The sequence below is a fragment of the Lissotriton vulgaris genome, unplaced genomic scaffold (genome assembly GCF_964263255.1).
Source record: "Lissotriton vulgaris unplaced genomic scaffold, aLisVul1.2 SCAFFOLD_3144, whole genome shotgun sequence".
Taxonomy (NCBI): domain Eukaryota; kingdom Metazoa; phylum Chordata; class Amphibia; order Caudata; family Salamandridae; genus Lissotriton; species Lissotriton vulgaris.
Window position 1 is genome coordinate 99,438 of NW_028246143.1, and position 25,613 is coordinate 125,050.

Sequence of the window (25,613 nt, forward strand, 5' to 3'; positions counted from 1 at the left end):
CTGCACACACAAGGTAGGGCACACAAAGCAGAAACACAATCAGACAGGAGCGCAGCACGGTCAGCAGCAGTGCAAGCTTTCTGACACATACAACACTAACAGCACATGCAGGAACACTGCTACCTTCTTTCCCACTTAGAGAACACGTACAGACTGAGCACCAGCAGCGGTGCAAGCCTTTATTAAAAGCAGATAGAGGCCAAGACAGAAGCAGGGACGATTCCCTCCACATACAAAGAACGTGCACCACTGTGCAGCCGTTCGATGAACAGAAACAACACAAACTAGTGCTGCAGGCCTCTCTCACACAACTAGGGGAAGCTCAGGAAGCTGCAAGGCATGCCCCGACCAGTAAACTCACAGTCGCTTCAGCTAATGTAGACTACACCTCTTATCTCAGAACCAGTGGACCTCAAGAACAGAACAGCCTTGACAAAATGGCTGCCTATGGTGGAAGAGAGATTTGGAGGGCCGAGGACCCCCGTTCTACCCAGATAACCCCAAGGCTCAGATACAGGGCGCCTCCATTCACCATCGCAGCGGCATGCGGCCACAGAGGGAACAGGGGCTGACGTGCTTGGGAATGAATGCACAGTGGGAACACGTTCAAAGAGGAGGGCATTCCAAAGCATGTCTCCATCAGTCAAGGGATTCAGAAAGTTAATTAAAAAATGATCCCTCAATTATCATTCTACAGAGTGAATTTGTAATTAAGATTCCGGGTGTCAGCTGCTACCTGTGGAAAATGGCAGATTTATTTAAAGGACAGCTGGATGGTGCTAACTTTGGAAAGACACAACTGAAAACATTTAATGGTTTGAAGGTTTTATATAAAAGATGAGTGCAATTAAACAGAAATGTTACGACTTGCCATTAATGAAAATGAAAGAGCACCGTCTATTGGTCGCTCTTAATATATAAACGATTCACTGTAGTGAAGGGGGACGTGGCGTATGGGGGAGCCAAAGGAATGTAGAGCCAAGGAGATGGACGCAGAGAGGACAAAATAGCATAGCACCTAGAAAAAGATTATACTGGCTCTAAAGGCAGCAGTGCGGCTTTCATGCTTCCATATAGGGTGATGTAAGGAAAGTAGGCCATCTTGGGGCAGTCATGAGCCTACACAACCAGTATCGGGGCGAGAATGAAGCACAAACACACAGGAGCAATGGCAAAGCCTATAGAAAGACATTATTCTCAACACAAAAGAAGCCACAGGGCTTACACATAGGACATCATAGAGTGGCATGTTGGGGCAATCCTTGCCATGCGATGTTGGGGCAGAACAAACACACAGAGGCGCAAAGGTACGGCCATGGAATAAACTACTTGCCAGGTACAATACTTGTGGGGCTTGAAACTTCTAGCTTAGCATCTTGTATATTATTCCCCCATCTAGTGGTTCGGTCCAGAACCATCTTTTGAATCTAAACAATCATTCTATTTGGGGAGCAGTCGGAGCTAGTGAGACTCAAAATGACGTAGAGCTTAAAGCCCCATCTGCTAGGTGATGTTAATGTGTGAAGAGCATTATCACCTGCGAGGGTATCCAGGCGCGGAGCAGGTGTGTGCCTAGCCGTGCTTATGTAAGTTGGTTAATTGAAAAGCTTGGTCCTCAGCTTCTTGCTGAATTCAAGAAGAGAGGAGGAGGCTCTGGTGTGGAAGCAGAGGTCGTTCCACACTTTAATAGCAATATAAGACAACTCAAATAATGAGAGTATCTCTTCATCCAGGATACTCACCACAACAAGAATCGACATAAGCTGAACTGAACTAGACACGTTGTTTCACCGAAAAAGCCACCGGCTCGCCCTCATAACCAAGAAAGTAAAGACTTATCCGAACCAATACAAATGCTGGGAAAGCCTAATCAATGGGACTAAAACTGTGGGAGTTGTATTCTTCTCTCCCCATATTGTTTTCTCTTTATATACCATTATCCTAATCAGCATAGGTACACACCTCTATTTTTAAAAAAATTCTTTTTAAACATGAAAGAAAGTTTTTCAGAATTATCGATCTTTGTACTTTTTCTTTTACTGTAAAGATTTTAATTAATTGTACAGTTAATAAAAAAACCAATATATATAAGACAACTCTTGTGACGTTCTCCTAATCTGGTTTTGTATCTGCAAGTAGGAATACTGCAGACAGAGGTGTTTGGATGGTTGGTGGAAGGAGATGAGACTGTTCAGATAGGTGGGGCCGGATTTGTGTAGTGCCTTGAATGTGTGGGTGAGGAGTTTGAATTGAGCATGTTTGTGCATTGGGAGCCAGTGTAGTACTCTGAGACGAGGTGTATTGTAAGTTCTGAGTCGGAGGATGAGTCTGGCTGCCGAGGTTTGGATGGTTTGTAGTCTTCTAGTGAATTTCTTGGTGATCCAGGCGTAGAGGGTGCTCCCATGGTCCAACTTGCTGGTGACCAGGGTGTGAGTGATAGTTTTTCTCGTGTTCCTTGGGAGCCATTTGTAGATCTTCCTCAGCATCTGCAGGGTGTGAGAGCAGATGCAGTGATGGCGCTTACTTCTACAGTCAAGCCCATCTTCGGATTCTTTTCTCTCCTGCTCATATTCAGCGCATATACAGACAGTTTATGTTTTTTTGTGCACTAGCTTTACTGTGGAGGAAGAATGCCAGTATGTGAATCCAGAGCAGCCAGACGATCCAAATGTATTGCATAAGGCAAGTAAATAGTGTTTTTTAAATCCAAATTCACAATGAATGCTTTCCATTCATTGTGTGGCGGCGGTGCATCAATTATGTAGAGGATATTCCATCTTTGTGATGAGGCTGTGGAGTTGGATTTAAGACAGTTTAAGCGACTTTACCTTCTCTTTGAGTCTACACACATGATCATGTTGGGACTCAGCAGGTGTCGTGAACAGAGATATTAACAATGTGTGCAAAGGTATCTATTTTTTTCCTTGTTGAATGTGCCCTTGGTTTCATCTCTACCCAAGCACACCAATAACGTGGATTTCAGCGACCCTTCTCTGGAACTGGCTCTAGGCAATTCCTGACATTTCGTTTGTAGCCCCAGACTGGGCATTCTCTCAACGTTCAGGGAAGGAGTGGCGAGAGCAGGGTGCTCCTCTTTCTGGACGAACACCTTAAAAAAACTCACTAGGGCAAGACTGGATCCAAAAGCTTTTCATCAGCAGAGCTCCAAAGAGCCGCTACAGGGTGCTGTGCTCCGAGTTGGCTTCACACCACCCCGGAAGTGATGGAGCAGAGCCGCATGTATGTGCCACTTCTGCGTGCGGACGTCTGTTTCTTATTTGACTCCATCTGCAATCTTGAGACGCAGAGCGTAACCAAACAACGGCACAGGTAAGCTGAAACTAACTTGGGACTAATTTAGATGTTAAAAACAGACCACTTCCCAGAACAGGAAGAAATCTGAGATTGGATAGAGTATCCACAAAATATCGTGCTACTAACTTTAGATTCCTCACCTTGAAATAGATACTAAAGCAGTACCTCCCCAAGAGTGGATCTATGGAGTCGACGCAGACGAAAAAGCCTTGCAGCACAGATCGAGTCCTTCACGCTGGACCTGGCTGTCAAGGCAGTACTGCTTCAAGAACATATGAACTAATGTCCACATTGGTGCCTGGGAGATGTCAAGAACAACAAAGGGATGCCAACGTAGTGGTAACAGACTTATTTATAGTAGAGTGGACTCTCAGACCTTCCGTAGGGTGCTTCTTGGCGGGTGAGCAGCAGATGTTAATGCTGATTACTATCCATCTCGACAGGGTCCTCTTCTGAATAACCTTCTCTATTTACACTATGGAGAATTCCACAGAGTTGTTCCTTGACCCGATGATCCTTGATATGATCAATATAAAGGCTTAAAGCCAATGGAGACCCTCCTCCACTTTTGACGAGAGAGGCAGATGCTGGCATAGTGACAGGTATCCAAACTGAAAGAGAGTCACAACTTTGGCAAGAATGACGCCAGTCCTCTGCATCAACTTGCCTGGGAAAAAGGCGATGTATGGTGGTTGGGCTGAAAGTGTTTGGAGTTCATTCACGTGACCAACTGAGGTAATCGCAATGAGGAAGACAGTCTTCAAAGTCAGCACATGCAGCAAGAAAATATGCATCAGCTTGAAGGGCATCACAAACAGACTGGGAGGGGAACATGTATGTCAAAGCTTTAATAAATCTCATCACATCATATGATATGATTTAACAAAGGACAGTTTGTCCGGAAAATAGAGAAAAGCCCGGCAAAATACTCTATAACAGCATTCACTGCAAAGCCTTCCGGGGCCATATAAAAAAATATACAATACAACGTCAGACAGCTACACTTGTCAGGGATCAGTCTCACGATCATTAGTCTTACTAGTGCTACACAAGATCACAAATTTGTCCCATCACCAGGCATACATAGATATCAAGGAAGGGCGCCTGGTGGCAAGAATGACATCCAGGAGTTCAGGCGGCAGATCAAATTCAGTCAGCAGCTGCTGCTCAGTCTCCATGCACGTTGGTGTGGATTGTGCAGATCTAAGTTCCTCCGGCTGCAACAAAAGATCCTTGTGAAGTGGCAGCTTGATAGGAGGACAGGTGCTCATGCCTAGGAGTTCAGGGCACCACACTCTCTTGGCACAATCAGAGCCATTTGGATGACTTGTGCCTAGAAGTTACTAACTTTTTCAGAAATCAGGGCAGGAGATGCAGGGGGGGGAAGGACTACAGACGACCTGCGTTTCAGTCAAGCCAGAATGCATCTCCTAACAAGTGTTTTTGTATAAACTCAATCACAAAACCTTCAACATTACGTGTTTTTGATGGTAGAAGATGCTGTGCGCCATATTGGGAGGTAAATGCTACTTGTGGTCTGCTAGACACAGCTTGCTTCAGCTTGTCCGCTCTGGCATTCAGGGACCCTACCAGGTGGTTCACGCCCAGGGAAATGCTCTGGCACTACAACCAACCACAGAGGCCTAGATACTCCTTGCACAGGACACAGGACTCCACTTTGCCTTGCCTCCTGCCTGTGATGTTGTCCGTGAGAACTTGCAGCAGCCTACCTCTGATGGATGGCAGGAAGGCCTTCAGAGACAGACAATGGCCCTCACCTCCCAAGAGCCTGCCCTCTGATGAAGATTAGGATCCTCTGATATGCACCTCCCCAGATGATCTCCCAGCCCAGGAGGGACACATCCATCACCACCGTCAGCTCTGGGACGGTAGGGACGCTGAAAGCTAAATGAGGGTGGAGGAAGCTAAGATGCCAAGAAGTCTCAGAGCTGCTCTCACCGTGATCCGTGACCAAGGCATAAACACTGGGATCATAAGCTTAATGGGTTGGGCGTGTTACAATGATCTGCATCTTATCCAGACCGCTCTGATGAAAGGAAGCCTCTGTGAAGGAGTCAGGTGCGACTTCGCCTCAGAGATCATTAACTCCAGCAAACACAGGAGGTTCGCACTCATCTGGAAGCGGTATATGAGTATGTATGTATGTATGTATGTATTGGCATTTATATAGCGCACTACTTACCCATAGGGTCCCAAGGCGCTTCGACCGCTGCGAAACCCTTCCTGGCTTCCCTGAGAGATGGTCCCTTAATGGGTATCTCCAGGGTGAGACCAGGCATCCCCGGCGGTCTGGTGGGGCCGTTAGTGAAGATGAGGCAAGCTAATGCCCAGAGTTGCTGAGTGTGATCGCTGACTGCGGTGAGCTCGCTTTCAACAGCCAGTCATAGAAGTAGGGGAAATCCAGTATCCCTGAGCTTCCAAGATGGGCAGAGACCACTGCCATCACTTTTATGAGCACCCAAGTGGCACTGGGGAGGCCAATAGTGAGAGAAGCAAACTGAAAATCATCTTTGCCTACCTTGAACCACAGGTAAAATCTGTGGGACTGCAGGATGGGGTATACAGAAGTGGTAGGTCCCAGTACCAGATCAGTCACTTGGTCCCAAGGCAGAAATAATGTGGGCCAGGGTGAGCAATTTGAATTTATCCTTCACAGGAAGACAATCAAAACACGGAGATCTAAGATCAAGGTCCCTTATCCTCCTTCAGCACAAGGTAATAGCGAGAGCTGCAACCCTCTGCAATTTCCAGAATCCTGTTGCTCCTTTGGAGAGTAAAACATGTAGCTCTTGCTGCAGAATGGACAGGTGCTTCCCTGAGATTTCTCTGATGTAGGATGGAGATTCAGCAGAGCAGAAAGGAATGGCAGGTCACAGCCATGCTGTACGATTTGAAGGACTCATCTGTTGTATCGTCACTCGGGGGGAAAGTGCTGGATCTTGCCTCTAACTGGGCGGGTGTGTGCCGCTATTGGCTGTTGCCACAGGGGAAGGGGACTGGGAACACTGGTGCCCTCGGTAGCCTGCACGTTGCCTGCTTGATCCATGTCCCCAACCTCAGAAGGACTGGGGTGACTGCAGCAGAGGCTTGGAAGACGGATGCTGCCTCCAAGGGCATGTCCACTCTAGTAGAGGTAAACAATTGGAATCCGGCTGTATGGCGACTAGGTGCACTTTAGTAATTTCGTAACGTAACATCAGTCAGGATCATGCTGAAGTTGATTCGAGGACAGACATTGGAACCAGCACTTGCTTCTCCGCCAAAGTAGTCAGCACAGCGCAGATGAGGGAGGAACTAATGCAGGTTGTGACAGGGTAGGAGGTGGTACCGGAACCAGTATGAAGCCAGTGACCGGTTCAAGTGGAGCAGATGATGCAGAAGATGGATAAGCCGGTGGTTACCTGCCTGCTGTGGAGTTCGGGGCACCCCGGGACAACCTGAGGAATCAGCTCTGCCTCTGTAGATCCAGTAAGAGATAGAATGTCAGTGTATCGTCTTGATGCTATCGCCTTGGACAGAGAAAGGTGAGATGAGGCAGAGTCCTGCTTTGCCTTCATGTGTTTATGTTTGGACTTTCACTGCAAAGTTGCCACCTTGCAGAAGCGGGTCCATGTTCTCGACTTGGGGCAGGAGAGAGACTTGCATGTGGCCTGTAACTACTCCTATTCAGAGAGAAAACTGCGTCACTTCCCAGTCCCGGATCACCCTTGGGTGCATTAAGGTGCACTTGTCACGACTTAGAATTGTGCTCCAAGCCCAAACACCAGAGACGCACATATTGCAAGACTGTAACCCACATCTGTTTCCTACAGTCTCAGAGGGAGTATCAGTTTCCTGGCTCATTGGATTACCTTGTTTTAAAAGTGATCTAAAAAACAATGAAATTGGGAATAGAGCTCTGGATCCATGTCGGAAGACATGGGAAAATTGGAACGGACATCACCTTGCAAGTATGAACCATACATGTGGCTCCACTCAGTCACCGGTGGGGCAGAGCGACATAGTGTTTGCGAGCAGCATGCAGGAACATTTCTAAAAAGTTACTGGATCCAGTGTGATATCTTGAGAATAATCTAAACGTTGGAAATCTGCATTAGAAGTATCCGTCAGAAACATTTATCAACACATTTACCACAGCCAACATCATTGGGGGTAGGAGTTAGAGCTGGAAATCAAGAACCCCTAGATAGCGAGCCACGTTCGTAGGGAACGGTAATAAACAAGTGGGCAGTTTACCGGAGGAGAGGAATGAAATACTTAATAGTAATCCTGGCTCTGTAGCATCTGTGACTTCCCTAAAGTCAATAAAGCTTAAAGTACATACAAATTAAAAAAATAAAACTTTTAAGAGGTGATACCAGATATATTTTTAAATGTCTCTAACCTACGGAAAGCCTATTCAGGATACTTTTTCTGAAATCTATGAGTTGACACACAGACAACTTGCAGCACAGAAGCCTAACACGGCTGACAAGGAAACATTAGAATGATAAATAGGAAAAAATTAAGAAAAATAAAATCTAATTGGAATGTCTATGAGCAGAGCTGTGGAAGCAGGCACTGCCATTTTAAGGAGCTGGCAGACTGTATATACCCCACCACGCCGTGAACTGGTGGTTGCCTTCAAAGGTCAGTTCTGTTGAGGAGGCTCAAGTGAATTTATCCTGTCATGAAGCATGAGCAGGCTAGTATGTGGTGGGGCATTCATGACTTTGATAAATATTCCAACAATGCTGAATCAGGATTACACCGCTCTTCTGCATCTTCCGATCTTCATTGATACTCACAATTGATAAAAAAAGAGCAGCATACCTAAACCCTCCCCCCAAAATATAATGATAACTCGCTTGCTAAAGTGATCAAAATGGAGAAACAGTGAAATATACTGGATGATGAACAACTGCCTGCAGATGAACATAGACAAGACAGAAGTACTGATCTCTGGCAACAACAACTACACACGGGACAACTCTTTGTGGCCATCAAACCAAGGACCTGCACCCACTCCCTCCGACCACGGTCGAAACCTTGGAATCATCATTGACAACAAGCTCACCATGAAATCACAGATCAATGCAGTCTCCTACATCTCCTTCCGGACTCTGCTCATGCTACGTAAGATCTATAATATATAAGATCTATAAGTCGCTACCCCTACACACAGATGCACCGCGACACAGGTCGCTAGACTATGGCAACGGCCACTACGTAGGAATTGCTACACAGCTTGTACAGAGACTTCAGACCATATAGAACGTAGCAGCCAACTCTTCCTCTGCCTTCCCCAACAAACCCACATCACACCCCGCCTCAGTAACTCCACTCGCTACCCATACAGAAGAGATGCCAATTCAGGCTGATGACCCACACACACAAGGCTCTACACAACCAAGGACCCACAGACATTAACTACCACCTGAACTTCCACCTACCGTCGAGTAGACTACGCTTTGCGTTCCTTACACTTGCCCATACCGAAGCACAAGTGGAAGATGCTCCTTCGCCCACATCACAGCAAAGATCTGGAACAACTTCCCCACACACCTCCGGACCGTTACCTCACTTCCAGAATTCCGATTGGCCCTCAAAGTCTGGCTGTTCGAATAAGCCTCCAGGACCTGCAAGCGCCTGGATAGCCTATCGGGTGATAGTTGTGCTTCATAAATCCTGATTATTCTGCTTTAAAGGTTTTATTTAAAGAATAGACTCATCAAAGCAGCCTGACCAACTACAGTCTGCGCTCAAGCGTCTAACCAATGTCTGGTGAAAGTGCAAATAGACTTCCACATAGATGCTTTACATATATCCATAACAGGAACATTCCTAAATCCTGCAGCAGCAGCAGCCGCTTTACCAGGCCCATTCGGCTTACCAGGTAATAGCTCGTTGGACAGCTGACAAACCATAATACATAACTCTATACACCTAAACAGGAAATGTTTTGATGTGGTTAACCCGGTACCAAGGAAGCCGTAATTAACATAGTTGATTAGACTTTGAGTAACTATGTTTTGTAAAAATAAAATCTCAAATCTCTCCTAACACAGGGAATGGAAGGACCTTCCTATCAGGGTGGAGGGATAATTGAAAAAGACTGGTAAATATGAAATTCACAATCTGTTTGGAAAGAAAAACGATGAATCCTCATAACAACCAGGTTCTATCATACAGAATTATATTGCTGCAAGAGTTCAAACTCAGTAGCCCGGAGAGCTGAGGTAATGGCTAGAAGAAATGTTGCATTCCATGAGAGGTATTGCAATGAAGCCTTATGTATGAGTTCGAAAGGAGGAGCAACTAAGAACAATAAAATGTAATGTAACTACCATGAGAGAGTAGTAAAACTTTCTTTAAAACTTCGAAAAGTATTTATTAACCGTAAAAAAAGATCTTTGAAACATATTTTTTTTATATAACTCATAATTGCAGCTAAGTGAACTTTGCTTGAGGAAAACTGCAGGTCTGACCGTGCCAAGCGTAGCACAGCAAAACTGCAGAATGAAGACCTTATGACAATCAATAGGACGCTGGCACCGTAAGTTAAATCTTTTGCATCAGACCTTGCCAACAAAATCTTGGCTACTTTAGAATGTCCATGGAGGCCTGTGGAAGGTTTAAAGAAGATATGGCATGAAATCATATATACCTCAAGGATATCACACTGGAATGGTCTAGCTGGCCTTGGACAATAAACCTGGTTACAATAGAAGCCTCCTGTGGGGGCTTATGTACTGGGGACTGTCTTGCCAATTTGGGGAGAGTGAGAATCATCTTTGCTGTGGAATGTTTGAGCTTGGCCCGGATATTGGGACTAAGTGGGTAGAAATTTTACAGATCAATAAATTAATAGGACATTGCCTAACCAAGTCCGGTTCCTGCATTCCGGAGGTGAACTTTGGACATTTTGCATTACGAAATATTGTGAGCTGATTTATATTCAGGAATCTCAAATATGAAAATATGTTTTGTAGCACGTCGTCATCTAACAGCTACTTATGAAGTATCTTGTAGAATGAACTTACAACAGCTTTAGAGTTTTGAATGCCTCGTCAGTGGCTGTTTGAACGAACAAATTCTTCACCACAAACCAATTTGAGACTGTTTGAACCTCTAGGCAGGATAGAGAAATTAGGCTTTCAATTATGCTGCAATAGTGCATTGTGTTCAAGTTGTCCATCTGAATCAGAATCCTGTCCGTGTTGATAGTGTAGATAGTAGGAATGCCTTAATGACAGATGGATTGCGATCAATTCTAAAATACTGATCTGGTAAAATGGATTCCTCTAGGACAGAATGTACTGCACTGTAAGAGTTTCAGAGATCTCCCTATCCAATCGGCGAGGCATCTCTGTGTGAAGGGAGGTTCTGATGAAAAGGGACTCTTGTCAGTAGAGTTTTCTTCTTGCACCGGCTTCAAAGTTTGTTGTGCTGCAATACAAAGCTGTAGCCTTTTCTAGTCACAGTCGCCTTCCCACTGCGACCACCGACCTTTGCAGGCACTGTTGAAGTGATCTCACAGGAAGCTTTGTATTTGGAACAATACAGACACAAGATACTATGGACCCCAGAAGGGATGCCCTTTGACACTTCAATGGGAAGGATTTGATTCTGTTCGCACTTCTGTGAAACTGCACATACACTTTGCACCTAAGAGACACCTTTTAAAGAATCTGTGTATAAGTTGGCTCCAATGTATGTTAGAACCTGAAGTGGGGCTGTGGTGAATGTCTGGAAATTGAACTGGAGACCCAAGAATAGGAAGAGTGAGTGTTGAGTGAAAGTTGACGACAGTCTTCTTCACCGTGTGAGCTTTTATCAACGAATCGTCGAGGCACATATTGATGATGATTTTCTGCCTGTGGAGAAAAGCTACTACTACTACCAAGCATTTGGTAAAGGTGTTTGAAGTTTAACTTAGACTGAAAAGGCGGACCCGGTATTTATAATGAGGGTTCCCTACCAGAAATCTTACAAAATAAGGCCACCCTTCTCTCTTATGGAACGACAGGAAAAGCTAATGAAAAGCAAGCAAACAGAACCTCGCTTTCTAGATTCATCTGCTGACAAATTTGAGGCCCAAGATTGGTCTGAACTCCCTCTATGGCCCTGGGTTAAAAGTATGTAGAATAAATAACTTTTTTGAGGAGGAGGTATGGGCTCCAAGGCCTGCTTTTGTAGTAAAACATCCGGCTCACTTTTTAGCTGATTTAATTGATGCTTGGGTTTAAATTGGGTGGATTGTACGATGAAGGTTTCTTTAAGTAAAGGTCACAACCATCCTGCATTACAATTTGCATCCATCTGTCAGTAGTAACCACATACCCTATAGACACTCTTCAGATAAGCCAGAGTGTTATTGCCCAGTGTTTGTGACTGTCTTTCGCAATGAGGAAGATTGCTTTTGAATCACGAATAACTGACCCTCTTAATACTTTTTACTCTTTTTATATTTTTCTGGGGTGTGCTGCACAAGGTCCTCTACCTCCTCTCCCTGTTCATGTACCTACCAGATTAGTAAAGCAAGTAAATTTACTATGGATCATTGTGTCACTACAAATCTCAACTTTTTACCCACAGCATCCACACTCTTACAGTCTCATAGTTGGGAGCCCAAAAGGTGAAATGTTGTTAGATCTTTTCCTCGCAGTGGTTACAATCAAGGACTCTGTCTCAACATGGTTTCTTATGTTATGTTATGTTATCTACATTTATTTTGCGCACAGCTGCTCCAGCGAAGGAGCGTCCTGGCGCATGGAAAAGGTGAACATAACACAACGCGAGGAAAAATGTGAAGATCAACATAAAAAGTTTAAAACAGGTGGGTTTTCACGGCCCTGCGGAATGCTAGTAGATCCTCTAAAAGGCGGATTTCCAAAGGAAGAGAATTCCAGAGGACCGCAGCTCTCACACGGAAGGAGCGCCCGCCAATCCGGCTTATGTTATTCAGCTGTTGTGGAAATCTCTGTATTTCTTCCCTGCTTTTAGGGCTGAAAGCCTTGGAGGTGCTGGGAGTTTTACAGAACTCCTTACATTCTAGCCGAATAAGGAGACCTCGAGTCTGCAGCTCTTAAGCGCTGAGTAGAATACAGCTAAATCACTAGGTGGTGAGGGCCTTGATGGGCAAGATTTCTTTCTTATGGGTTTCTGTCTCCGGGTTTACCTTCCAGTGTTTTCACAATTGATAGAGGTTATTTTTTGACATAAGATTATTTGCGGCATATGGGCCCAATCTATTACAAAAAACATGCATTTCTGCCAATTGATCTCTATTTTGAGCAACCAACCCTCTGCTATTTGAGTATTGAACCCTTTATTCCATTCACAGCGCCGCTGATACAGCTCTATTCTTACCTGTAGGAGGTGTTGTCTACTGCAGTAACCAAACACATAAAAGCGCTACCAAAGTGTCTCAATCTTACAACTCCACAGCCCACACTCTTCAAACATCAAGACAACTATAAACAATCTTTTAGCTAGAATCCCATAGCAGAGTCCGATATAATCCCATTTATTCATTCATTCACGAAGGAGATCCGCTGGTGGTGCCAACACAGACTCCTGCAAACACATTAATCCTTCCCTGTGGGCTCCTTAGATTAGAATGAAAGACATTTGCCCAGGTCTATTATTGATCTTGAATTCGGATATCCATCAACCCCTGATGTACCAGTCTCTCTGACCTATGGCATGCCGCGCAAATAGGTGATGGATCAAAGTTCTTAACTCGGTTTTAAACATTGGTCATTATTTTTTAGCACAGTCAATCTCTGAGTGCTTTAGCTCAGCTGTGGCATCACCAACAAAGGCCAACTTTTAAAGGCAGATCAGGCCAGTTCTATCTCAAACGAGCCAGCCCAGTGGAAACTGCTAGGTCACGCGCCCTTCCGAAAGAGGACACAAGCAACCACAGACAGCTTCTGCCTGGTTGGACCTCATTACGGCGTTCAGGGAGAGTTTCTAGACTTTGGCAGTCTTGGGAGGGGTGATGTGAGTTCTTATTATTCTCACAAATAAACCCATCCGGTCTATTTTTAACCCTGTCCATGGGACTCTGGAATAAAGAAATCGATAGAGGACTCATGAGGCAGTTTTAGGTTCACTTTCTACTGCACTTTTTCTTATCACTGTTCCCAGTCAAGGTTGGTAGAACTTTATACTCACCCATATATGTCTGTTGCTTATGTTGTTGGTTTAACGCCCCTCCCCTACGCTCCATACTGTACTTGCCTATGCCAGGGTGTTTTGTAAGCAGACCCGATGATGAAGCATGTCACACACAGACTTGTGCGTGAGTGAGGGCAGTTTTACTAACACTGTGTGTGTTCCCGTATGTTTTGTCCAGGTTCCTTTTTCCTCTCTACCCTTCTTGGTGTGTTTAGAGTTTCTAGAACACAATGACTTTCTACACCAAGTTTGAGTATGCCATACACGGCAAGGCCAAAACAGCAGAGCAAAGAAAAAAACAAAACAAACTCGAAATATGAAAAGCTGGCATACATCATTGGTTGGGCCAAATGGGATCATCGCTACAACAGACGGACTCCATCACCATCAATGCCAATATGCCTCACCGACACTTCAGGGTAGAAAGCTGGGAAAGTGTGCGAGAGACAGAGGACTGTACATTTCTTTCACACTTAACACAGACCCTCAGAGGCAGGCACTAGTTGCATGCACTGCATCATGGTCTTTTTGTTGAACATGGAAATCAAAACCCTAGAGTAAATACTACTGGGTGGAGGTGGGCAGTTTCTCTGTGATTGGGATTTCAAACGGGGAAGCATGTGGGTAAGCGGAGCACTCACCTTGATGGGGGCTTTGCCAGTCACATTGGCCACCAAAAAGTTCATGGCAATGTCTTCACAGTTCATGTGGGCGTCCACCCAGTTCTTGATGTCGCCGGGCATCTTGTAGGTGTATAAATAGTTAAAATACTGCAGGAAGAAGAAGAGGGCACAGCTTAGATATATAAAGTGTCAGCCAAAAGCCATTCCTATGACCTATGCAATCATTGACAGGACACTGCATATGTTATTCCCAATCCAAGATGGAGGGACAAGGGCATCCATGCGGCGAGGCCTTTTATGGGTCAAAGAACTGCATTAGGTTACAACACCCCCACAGAAACTGATTTTAGATTATTAACTACAGAAGGGGATACAATTCTAGACTGGACCCTATCGGGGTCGCTCATAAACAACAGGTGCCAGTCAGAAAACTTGTGACTCAAAGATACCAACTACTGTACAGAAAACATGACAACGAAAGCATGTCAAGGCATCACATGTGTACAACCCAACAAGACACCTCAGAGCAATAGGAAAAAAGCTTTTAATGAACTCCAAACTCGGAGGCAAAGAATTTAAAAACTATTCTTTTTTATCAAATTTACCAGCACTGTGAAATCCCCCGAAGGTCTGAAAAATGGAATCCTACTGGCATTTAGGAGAAGAACTAAAGACGTAGCTATATGGTAAGGGTTTCGAGTAAGTTCTATGTAGGAGCACACACCTCCTAAACGCATTATAATGTTACCTGTGCACTAAAAGGCTTCAGCACTTTACCAAGTTATTGAAATTGGCACAGCATTCCAGGGCGAATAAGAGAGAGCTGCTGGAGGGGGCCTGGGAGTTGAGGGGGCAAAGGGTACATAAGCTTGGCTCTCCACATTTCAGTGTGCAGGTAGGGCCATGCAGAATGATCAATGTCATGGAATCCCTCTACTATTGCTGACCTCAAAGATTGACATAAGGGACCTCGGCCGATCAGGTCTCCGCTCGCAGTGTGCCACGTTACCTTGTGGTAGAACGCGGCGCCGGTGAGCACCATCGACACCTCGTTGGTCCATTCTGACTCGTACTTCCACTTGTCCATCTCATGATCCCACAGGTGGAGGCGGCCAGGATACCCGACCAGTCTGTCCGGGAACTCACGCCACACCTGTGCAGGGACAGACAGAAGACAACCATTAGACCACCACAATATCTTCAAACACGCCAGCTCAATAGGGACAGGAGGAGGTCTGTACGTCCAGCTGTAGGGTGCCGAGTCAAGAGACCAGGGATCTACTTCATAAGGTAGTGTGACTCACCACATCATTTCCATGCGTCTCAGTTTCTACAACGTTTTAAATTGTGAGCTTAAAAAAATTCTACCCAAATATGATTGGCTATTCATATAACCTTCCCTTTACAGCAGCCTTTTTGTATGTCAGGAGTCACGATGAAATTTATTTTGTTTTTGGACATGGGGCTGGCACGCTATATTTGAGGTCACACAGGAAGTGATTCCATGGCAGGAAGTGAAATCACGTGACCTTTACAGAAAAGTTATCACAGAGAATAAAATGAGCCAAGAAGATTCTAAAAGTAATTAAAACCACAAGGTTACGCTAACATACACAAGCATGGTTAGTCTGAAACCAAGTAGTGCGCAGTACCATTGGAGAGTGCACCTTAAAACACTCTGGATAACAACCATATTGAATGTTTGCCTGAACCAAAGCAGTGAGTAGATCATGCAATAGCAGACGGTTAGTTAGAACAGCAAATATACTTGTCATTCCTGTAAACTATACTTATTGGTCATAAAACCACTGATTATTTGAATTAACTGCACTTATTTGATCAAAATACCCACTCCGAAATGCAGCAAGCGCATTCATTTTTCCCACATTATTAGCTTATCATTAGACGCTAGTGCACTAATTTGCCCCAATATAGTAGCGTGTTGTTTGCAGGAAACATGCTTTTTGTGTCCCAAAATATGCTTGCCATTCAAAGAGTGTCAGAGTATGCACTCAACCTGAAGGCCTACTCTTCCATCCAGCAGCTCCCAGTCTAACTTTACAGGAAATAGTTGGTCAGTCACTGAATGGCGCTAAACTACGTCCAGTATCACACTGTCAGTGCACCAAAAAACACAAAATTGTGGACTTGCACGATTTGTACGCAGCACAAGCCGCATGCAGCTATATGGGCAGTTCTGTAAATTAAAAATATTTGGTTACTTTGGGGCGCACAAACTGAGTTGGGGCGGTCTCATGAGGGGCTGTGTGACTAGTAAGGGTGTGCGTTATTCTCATAATTCCATGTTGCGTATTCACAGGGAATTACCCAAAATGCAGAGATTGTGCAAAATTACACTAGAAGATTTACCGCATTTGTGCAATAACAGATTGCCGCTCAACCTAACTGATGTAAGTATAATATGCCATTCTTATAAGTTCTCACATTGAGAGGACGTACATTTGTAGCTAAAAAGCGCCCTTAGCATGACCGATATGAAGAGCAAAAAAGCATAAAGTAGGCTGTGCTTTGTTGGGAGCAATTGTTACAAGGGTAATTTGAAAGGTTTACAAACCACACTCCCCGTTGAGGAAAAGCCAGATGAAAATGTAAATATCCGAGGCTTAGGCGGGTTAATAAAATATGTACTGAGGGTTTTCTATAAAAGTTAGATAACATTTCAGTTCATATTTAGGGGACAATGAATAAAGATAAGAAGCCTGTACTTGATGCTCAGGCTGGGGCTGTTCTTTAACCCCTTCCATGCGGCCGCGATACTGCGCCTGTGCGGCAGAATCGCGAGTTCATGACGGCCCCCAGCCGTCATCAGCACACGACCACCGTAGTGCATGACGGCTGGGGGCCGTCATCAGCATGAAAGGGGTTAAAAACGAAGATGAAACTGCGCTCTTAGAGTATCTCAGCATGAATCGAGGTTGGTAAGGTACACTGGTATCCCCACACTTACAAAAACATCCCTAACATCTGCTAACGGGGCGGGTGGAGTCTTGACATATTATCCAACGCCATACAATCATTTAAGATTGTTTTTGTAAGACTTACCTCTGAAGTTTGCCGAATCTTACGTCATCCCAATAGAGGTGGCCGACCCAATTATACCCTCCAAGTAATCCAGTCCAACCTCAGAATGACAGGCTTTGGCAAGGGGCTAACGCCCCTTGCAAAGCACTCCCTCGCCCCTTTTTGGGGAAGAATCCAGCAGGTAGGCCTTGGAGTCTCAGAGACCCCTCGGCGTGAGTGCACTGCGTAAAGGGGGCCTCTTCCAATGGTAGTTGGGGGAATGACACCACTTCCCCTAGGATCACAGCTCACTGGACTTTGGACGCAACTATACTCGTCTACCAGTTTGTGGTCACCCTCCCCCTCTTCTTTCATGCTGTGTCTCTCCCCCTCCCCCTCCTCTTTTCCTCCTTTATTTGCTGTCTACTTCCCCTGCTCCTACCCCCTCTCCCCTGGATCTCTCCCCTTGCCTGCTTTTTCCCTTACGTATTTGTGCTTATTGTCTGTCTCGACCTAACATCTAACTGTGTAGCTATGCTCTAATGAATGTGTAACCTTTGTAACGATGTAAACTGCAACTATGGTCTGATACTCATGTAAAGCGCCTGGATACCTCTGGGTCTAGCCAGCGCTATATAAAACCTCTCAAATAAATAAATAAATAAGACACAGGTGGCTGTCTCCGAGGCAACCGCTAGCACGCTACGGAGAAATCGGGTTTGTAAATTTTGAAGAATCTCACAATTAGAAGGGGCCACATGTCGGGTGACCCTCGCTACCTCTATTGGACAACACTGCTACACAGTGTACTAACCACCAAACACAATCTCCTGATACTGAGGGGTGGAAGTAAACCTCACTCTCCATGGGACACACAAGAAACTCTGATCACAGGCACTTCTCTTCTGCAGCCATGTGCGCGCCAGGCTGCAGCCTCCCTCCACGCAAGCACACCCGCAACCACGTGCTCTGTGAGGGTACCCTGCAAGGCGCACTTAATGACATGGAAAATTAAAATTACAACTAAGGAGAAAAACAGATGCACCATCAGTAATGAAAGGAAGCCAGGAACAAAATGCAGCACAGGTTGATCAGACATGTGCAGGACTGCGCCATGCAAGCGGCCTTCAGAACCCGCGCGCCACAGGAGCCACAGCAACTGGACGCACCCACCACAGGCGCTGACCTTACATGGCACTGGCACAAACCCATGCGCGTCACAGAGTGCACAGACACAGATGAAACTACACGAGACAAAAGATGAGGAGTGAATATATTATGCAAAGAAGACACAGGGACAAGAGAAAGTCTAACTCACTAAATAAAATGACTAATCTAATAGCGCCCAAAGATTCAATACTAACAAAAAGACAGGGAGGGGAAACAAAAGATACTAGAGATTCTGGCAGGCTGCAGGAGCAATGTCAGGAAGTGTGGGCAGGCACTGAGCTCCAGGCTCGAAAGTTCACACGATCTGAGCTGAACGGAGCCCTGGGGGGCACCTGGGGACAACAGAGAGCCCTCAAGACCTAACCTGCAGAAGAACAGAAGGAAGGAATTAAGGATTTCTTTTCCATTTTACTGCGGTCTTTGACGATCATACGTATGTTGTTCAAATCCCAGAGGACTGATAAGAAGTATTAATAAACTTTCACAGAAAACTTCACAATCGATCAAATATTTTTACCTGTAAAAAACCACTTTGCAAAAAAACCCACAATTTTTGAAGAATTCTTGTTAAATTTACTCCACCAGTTGCTGTCCTTCACAAATGCTTAAGATGGGAAAGAGCTGCATGTCCCTCAGGGTGGGGGTGCTCTCTAAAGGAACCCTTCACGGTTGGCATTGGCACCCCCAGCTTGTAATTCAATGTATTAACTGATGCTTGCTGCTCTTTTTAGGTCAGTGCTGCTCTGGCAGTCTGCAGGACCACAGTCACCAAGTGACAAGGACCCTTGGCCGCACAGAGCACGTCTCAGTCCAGCCTCCCTCAGCCCCTGGGTGTTGTGTTCTTTTCAGGGTTTGCCATTGGTTGGTTGGCTTGCAGTCTGTTTGTTAGACGTCACATTGCACATGATGCACAGACTGTAGCCGAGAGCCATTCCGTGTGTTTGATGCAATTCATTTGCTGACGTCAACTTAATGGATAATTTACATTATCTTTGGTTAAGCCCTCTGATCCCTATGAGTGTTACGCGCCAAAGAGGTGCCCCTACCCATAGAGACGGCTGCCAGGGCACTTCAGAGGCCGGAATCCCCCTCACCTCTGATGGATGCCCCTAACCATCACAGAGAGGTGCGCCTACCCCTAGAGACGGCTGCCAGGGCTCTTTCAGGGGCCGGCACCCCACTCATCACTGAGAGGTGCGCCTACCCCTAGAGACGGCTGCCAGGGCTCTTTCAGGGGCCGGCACCCCACTCATCACCGAGAGGTGCGCCTACCCCTAGAGACGGCTGCCAGGGCTCTTTCAGGGGCCGGCACCCCACTCATCACTGAGAGGTGCGCCTACCCCTAGAGACGGCTGCCAGGGCTCTTTCAGGGGCCGGCACCCCACTCATCACTGAGAGGTGCGCCTACCCCTAGAGACGGCTGCCAGGGCTCTTTCAGGGGCGGGCACCCCACTCATCACTGAGAGGTGCGCCTACCCCTAGAGACGGCTGCCAGGGCTCTTTCAGGGGCGGGCACCCCACTCATCACTGAGAGGTGCGCCTACCCCTAGAGACGGCTGCCAGGGCTCTTTCAGGGGCCGGCACCCCACTCATCACTGACAGGTGCGCCTACCCCTAGAGACTGCTGCCAGGGCTCTTTCAGGGGCCGGCACCCCACTCATCACTGAGAGGTGACCCTACCCATAGAGACGGCTGCCAGGGCTCTTTCAGGGGCAGGCACCCCACTCATCACTGAGAGGTGCGCCTACCCCTAGAGACGGCTGCCAGGGCTCTTTCAGGGGCCGGCACCCCACTCATCACTGAGAGGTGACCCTACCCATAGAGACGGCTGCCAGGGCTCTTTCAGGGGCCGGCACCCCACTCATCACTGAGAGGTGACCCTACCCCTAGAGACGGCTGCCAGGGCTCTTTCAGGGGCCGGCACCCCACTCATCACTGAGAGGTGACCCTACCCATAGAGACGGCTTCCAGGGCCCTTCAGGGGCCGGCACCCCACTCATCACAGAGGTGCGCCTACCGCTAGAGACGGCTTCCAGGGCCCTTCGCGAACGGGCACACCCCTTGCCTCAGAGAGGTGGCACTACCTGGAGAGACGGCTGCCAGGGCCCTTCAGGGGCCGGTATCCCCCTCACCTCAGATAGGTGACCCTACCTGGAGAGACGGCTGCCAGGGCCCTTCAGAGGCCGGTATCCCCCTCGCCTCAGACGGGTGCCCCTACCCATAGAGACGGCTGCCAGGGCCCTTCAGGGGCCGGCACACCTCTCACCTCCCGGGGGCCCGCGGGAAGCATCCGTCCTGCAGACAGACACCTCGCACGGACTTTGTTCCCGCAGCTGCTTCCAATCGGCCTCCCGGTCACTTCATCCATAACTCTGCGGCCGACAGCGGATCAGAGCGGCGGGCAGACAGGAACAGCCCGCGCCCGCCTCATTATCCGCACGCCGGGGCTGCGGCGGGGAGCCACATTAAACGGCCTGATTTATGGGGGCCGGGGGTCGCCGCTGCCCTGGCCGGGCGCAGGAATTATGGCTACATTTATAAGACCTGCGCGCGGGTGTTAACGATGATAGCTTTGTGCTTTCTTAGACGGCCGAGGCGAGGCGTGCCGACGGGGTTCACGCGCGCCGGGGCCCGGCTCTGGGGCCAACCGGGATGGATGAGGGACCCCGGCCTGCAGGCAACAGGAGGCAAGGGGTGACTGGGCAGGACTGCGCCTGGATAAGGGACCGAGGCCTGCCGGGGCAACAGGGTGACTGGGCAGCAAGGCCTGGATAAGGGACCAAGGGGCAGCAGGAGGCACAGGGTGACTGGGCAGCAAGGCCCGGATAAGGGACCGAGGCCTGCTGGGGCAACAGGGTGACTGGGCAGCAAGGCCCGGATAAGGGACCGAGGCCTGCTGGGGCAACAGGGTGACTGGGCAGCACCCCGCCTGGACAAGGGACCGAGGGGCAGCAGGAGGCACAGGGTGACTGGGCAGCAAGGCCCGGATAAGGGACCGAGGCCTGCTGGGGCAACAGGGTGACTGGGCAGCAAGGCCCGGATAAGGGACCGAGGCCTGCTGGGGCAACAGGGTGACTGGGCAGCACCCCGCCTGGACAAGGGACCGAGGGGCAGCAGGAGGCACAGGGTGACTGGGCAGCAAGGCCCGGATAAGGGACCGAGGCCTGCTGGGGCAACAGGGTGACTGGGCAGCACCCCGCCTGGATAAGGGACCGAGGGGCAGCAGGAGGCAGAAGGTGACTGGGCAGCAGCACGCCTGGATAAGGGACCGAGGCCTGCTGGGGCCACAGCTAGAGGAGGGACATAGCGCAGATGAATGGGGTCCCTGCAGATGTTATGAGGAGCCCCTGTGTCTCCCAAATCTCAGATATTCAAAGGCCTTCGGCTGAATGTGGCTCCCGTGAAGATTTGGGATCCTGTACACAACTGAGCCCTATATAACCCCCCCCCCCCCGCTGGTGCCTCCCACACACACGAACCAGGGCTGCGAGAGCAGACGCAGGACGTGTCCAAAGAGGGTCTCCCAGGCTGAGAAGAGGGACAGCAAGCAGGCGGAACGGGGCCGAAGGTACAAACGAACCTCTTGGAAAATCTGATGCGAGGTTTTTAAAGACTTGTTCTGCCTCAGTGGGAGTACAGCTGCTAGAAAGAGGCAGGTACCCTGGGCGCTAGATTTGGGTTTCTGCAGTGATGTCACTGTCTTAGGTCATGTGTTTACAGCTATGTCAGGGACTACTCTCGAGTCCTGCACTGAAGGCAATATCTGAACTGTTTCCGGGAGTGATGTCATAGTGCTGGGACCTACACGTCCAATGACCAGGTCCTCCTGGTTATGTCAAAGTTTACAATCATGTTGCTACATTGTTGTCATTGTCTGATGTCCGGCTCTGGACAGATGCCTCAGTCTGACGTCATGTCCATCAAGTAATGTCACAGTTTTACCTCCGGTTCCAGGAGTGATGTCATAGTCTGATGTCATGATCCCTCGGGGATGTTCGAGTCTGACCTCAAGTTCCAGAAGTGATAGCAGAGTCTGAGATTCTGAGGTTCTTAGAAAGAAGTCACAGTCTGACCGTAAGTGATGTCGGATGACTACTTCCTGTGAGCTGTCCAAGTCTGATGTACAGGTATTACAGCAGATGCCACAGTCGGGGGTCGAATTCCGACAGTGACGTCACAGTCAGACTTCTTAAATGATGTCCAAGTGTGACGTCAAGTTCCAGGAGTGATGGCAGGGCCTGGCATCAAGTTGCAGCTCGGATCACACATTTCTGGATTGACGTCACAGATGCTTCTTGTCCCTGAAAAGCTAAAGGTTTGATGCTGAGCTATCAAGTCAATCAATCAATCAATCAATCAATTTGTAAAGCGCATTACTTACCCGCAAGGGTTTCAAGGCTCTGAGGGAGGGGAGTAGGGGATGTGCTGTTGGTACTGGTCGAACAGCCAGGTCTTGAGTCGTCTCCTGTAGGTTAGAAGGTCTTCAGTTTGTCGTAGGTTGAGGGGGAGGGTGTTCCAGGTCTTGGCGGCGCGGAGGGAGAAGGATCGGCCTCCGGCTGTGGTTCTATGGATGCGTGGGACGGTGGCCAGGGAGAGGTCTGCGGGCGGAGTTTCCTGTTGGGTGCATAGAAGTAAGGTCGACTGTTGAGATAGGCTGGGCGGTCTTGTGGAGTAACTTGTGTACGTGGATCAGGAAATTGAAGGAGATTCTTTTGTCGACGGGGAGCCAGTGAAGGTTCCTCAGGTGGGGAGTGATGTGGTCACAGCGCGGGGCGCCGAGGATCAGGCGTGCAGAGGCATTCTGGATTCTTTGCAGTCTGTTGATGAGCTTGGTTGGGGATCCGGCGTAGAGGGCGTTTCCGTAGTCGAGTCTGCTGCTGACGAGGGCCTGGGTGACTGTTTTCCTTGTGTCTGTCGGGATCCGTCTGTAGATCTTGCAGAGCATAGGGAGGGTGTTGAAGCAGGTGGAGGAGACAGCGTTGACTTGTTTGGTCATGGTGAGTTTTGAGTCGAGGATGACTCCCAGGTTGCATGCGTGGTTGGTGGGTGGGTGGGTGCGGGGGTGTCCCCAGCGATTTGGGCCACCAGGAGTCGTTCCATGCTGATTGGTTGGGCCAGAAGATGAGGATCTCCGTCTTGTCTGTGTTCAGCCTTCAGGCCTTCATTCCCTGGTGGAGGTTGGATTTGGCGCGGAGGGGGTCTTTGGTGAGGGAGAGGATCGGCTGTGTGTCTCGGCGTAGGAAATTATGTTGAGGTCGTGATGTCGGGTGATGCGTGCGAGAGGCGCCATGTAGACGTTGAACAGCGTCGGGCTGAGGGAGGATCCTTGCAGAACGCCGCAGATGATCTCAGAGGCTTCGGATCGGAACGGGGAGAGGAGGACTCTCTGGGTTCTGCTGTAGAGAAAGGAGGAGGTCCAGTCCAGGGCCTAGTCTCGGATCCCTGTGTCGTGGAGTTGTGTGCATAGTGTGTGGTGGCAGACTGTGTCGAAGGCGGCCGAAAGGTCCAGAAGGATGAGGGCCGCCGTCTCGCTGTTGTCCAGTAGGATCCTGATGTCGTCTGTGGCGGCGATGAGGGCGGTCTCGGCGCTGTGGTTGCTGCGGAATCCTGACTGGGAGGGGTCCAGGATGCCGTTGTTTTTGAGGTAGCAGGTGAGCTGGATGTTGACTATCTTCTCGATGACCTTAGCTGGGAACGGAAGCAAGGAGATGGGCCGGAAGTTTTTGTGTTCGCTTGGGTCCGCCTTGGGTTTCTTGAGTAGGGCATTTATCTTGGCGTGTTTCCAGCTCTCAGGGAAGGTTGCGATCTCGAAGAAGAGGTTGATCATGTTGCGCAGGTGGGGTGTGTTGGAGCTGCCGGCTTTGTTGAATATGTGGTGTGGAAGAGGCTCAGATGGCGAGCCGGAGTGAATTATACCCATGGTCTTGATTGGGTCTTCGATGCTCACTTTGGCCCAGGTTGTAAGGGTGTCGTGGTCGGTGGGGTGTGATGGGTCCGGCGTGTTGGGGCCTGTTAGGGTCGTCCGGGGGTTGAAGCTGTCATGGATGTCGGCGAACTTGCGGTGGAAGAAGGTGGCGAGGGAGTCGCACAGGGCTTGCGACAGCGGGATGTCGTTGGAGCTGGGGTTGGAGAGTTCCTTAACGGCGTTGAAGAGCTCCTTGCTGTTGTGTGCGTTGTTGTCGAGGCAGTCTTTAAAGGAGGTCCTCTTCGCAATCCTGCTGAGGTGGTGGCGGTTGCGGATGGCGTTTTTGTGGGCTGCGCGGCTTCCCTGCGACTTCTCGCTGTGCCATATGTTCTCCAACTTGCAGCAGGTGCGCATTGACGCTAGGAGTTCCGGGGTGAACCAGTTGGCTCTCTTGCTGGTGTCTTTGGGGGTTTGCTATTTCAGTAGGGCTAAGGTGTTTGCGCAGTTGTCCAACCATCGCCTGAGGGTGCGCGTACCATCGTTGGGGTTGGTCGGTGTGTTGAGTGCGAGATTTGTCTGTAGTTGTACTTCGGTGATTTTGCCCCAGCAGCGACAGGGAGTCTGTAGGGTGCGGTGATGTGCGACGTGTTTCCGGAAGGTGAAGTGGATGAAGTGGTGGTCCGTCCAGATGGGTTCGTAGACGTGGCTGAAGGAGACGTGGGAGCTTGAGGAGAAGATGGCGTTGAGCGTGTGTCCGGCGATGTGGGTCGGCGTCGTGACGAGCTGTTTCAGTACGAGGTTGGCGAGGTTGTCTATCAGGGTGGAGGAGTTGCTGTCGTTGTTGTTGTCCAGATGGAAGTTTAGGTCTCTGAGGAGGATGTAGTCTGTTCTCTCGCCCTGCCTAGTTAAGACATTACTTGAGGAACCATAGGGCAACTTCTTAAAGATGCCAGCCCTCCATACCTCGCCTTCTGAAAGAGGCCAGCCCGTCATACATCGCCTTCACAAAGAGGCCAGCCCTCCATAAATCGCCTTCACAAAGAGGCCAGCCCTACACGCCTCACCTTCACAAAGCGGCCAGCCCTACACGCCTCACCTTCACAAAGCGGCCAGCCCTACACGCCTCGTCTACACAAAGAAGCCAGCCCTACACGCCTCGCCTACACAGAGGCTAGAGGGCTGTCAATGTAAACCTATAGTAGATAGGAAGTGTACGAATATTACAGAGAAGCATAGTGTACAGTGAAATAATAACTTGCACGATTGGAAAAAAAATACAAGAAAAAATACAAAACCAAAGAAGAGAAAAAAAAGGAAGGCTTTCCCTAACCCCCTGCTTGGAGGGGCCTTTGAAGCGCCCGTCCTGGGCTGGGTAAGGCTGCGCACACACCCCT

At 48.5% G+C, this 25,613-nt stretch overlaps 1 protein-coding gene across 1 annotated transcript in view; it reads right to left on the minus strand.

Moving 5' to 3' along the window:
* The window catches only part of LOC147666131 (exostosin-2), a gene marked incomplete at its 5' end in the record, with an annotated part of 199,490 nt that overhangs the window by 38,681 nt on the left and 135,196 nt on the right, over window positions 1–25,613 (minus strand). Inside the window, 2 exons of the mRNA XM_086949279.1 lie at window positions 14,142–14,270; window positions 15,133–15,276. Of these exons, the coding sequence (XP_086805405.1) occupies window positions 14,142–14,270; window positions 15,133–15,276 (273 nt within the window). The remainder of the gene's footprint in view (window positions 1–14,141; window positions 14,271–15,132; window positions 15,277–25,613) is intronic.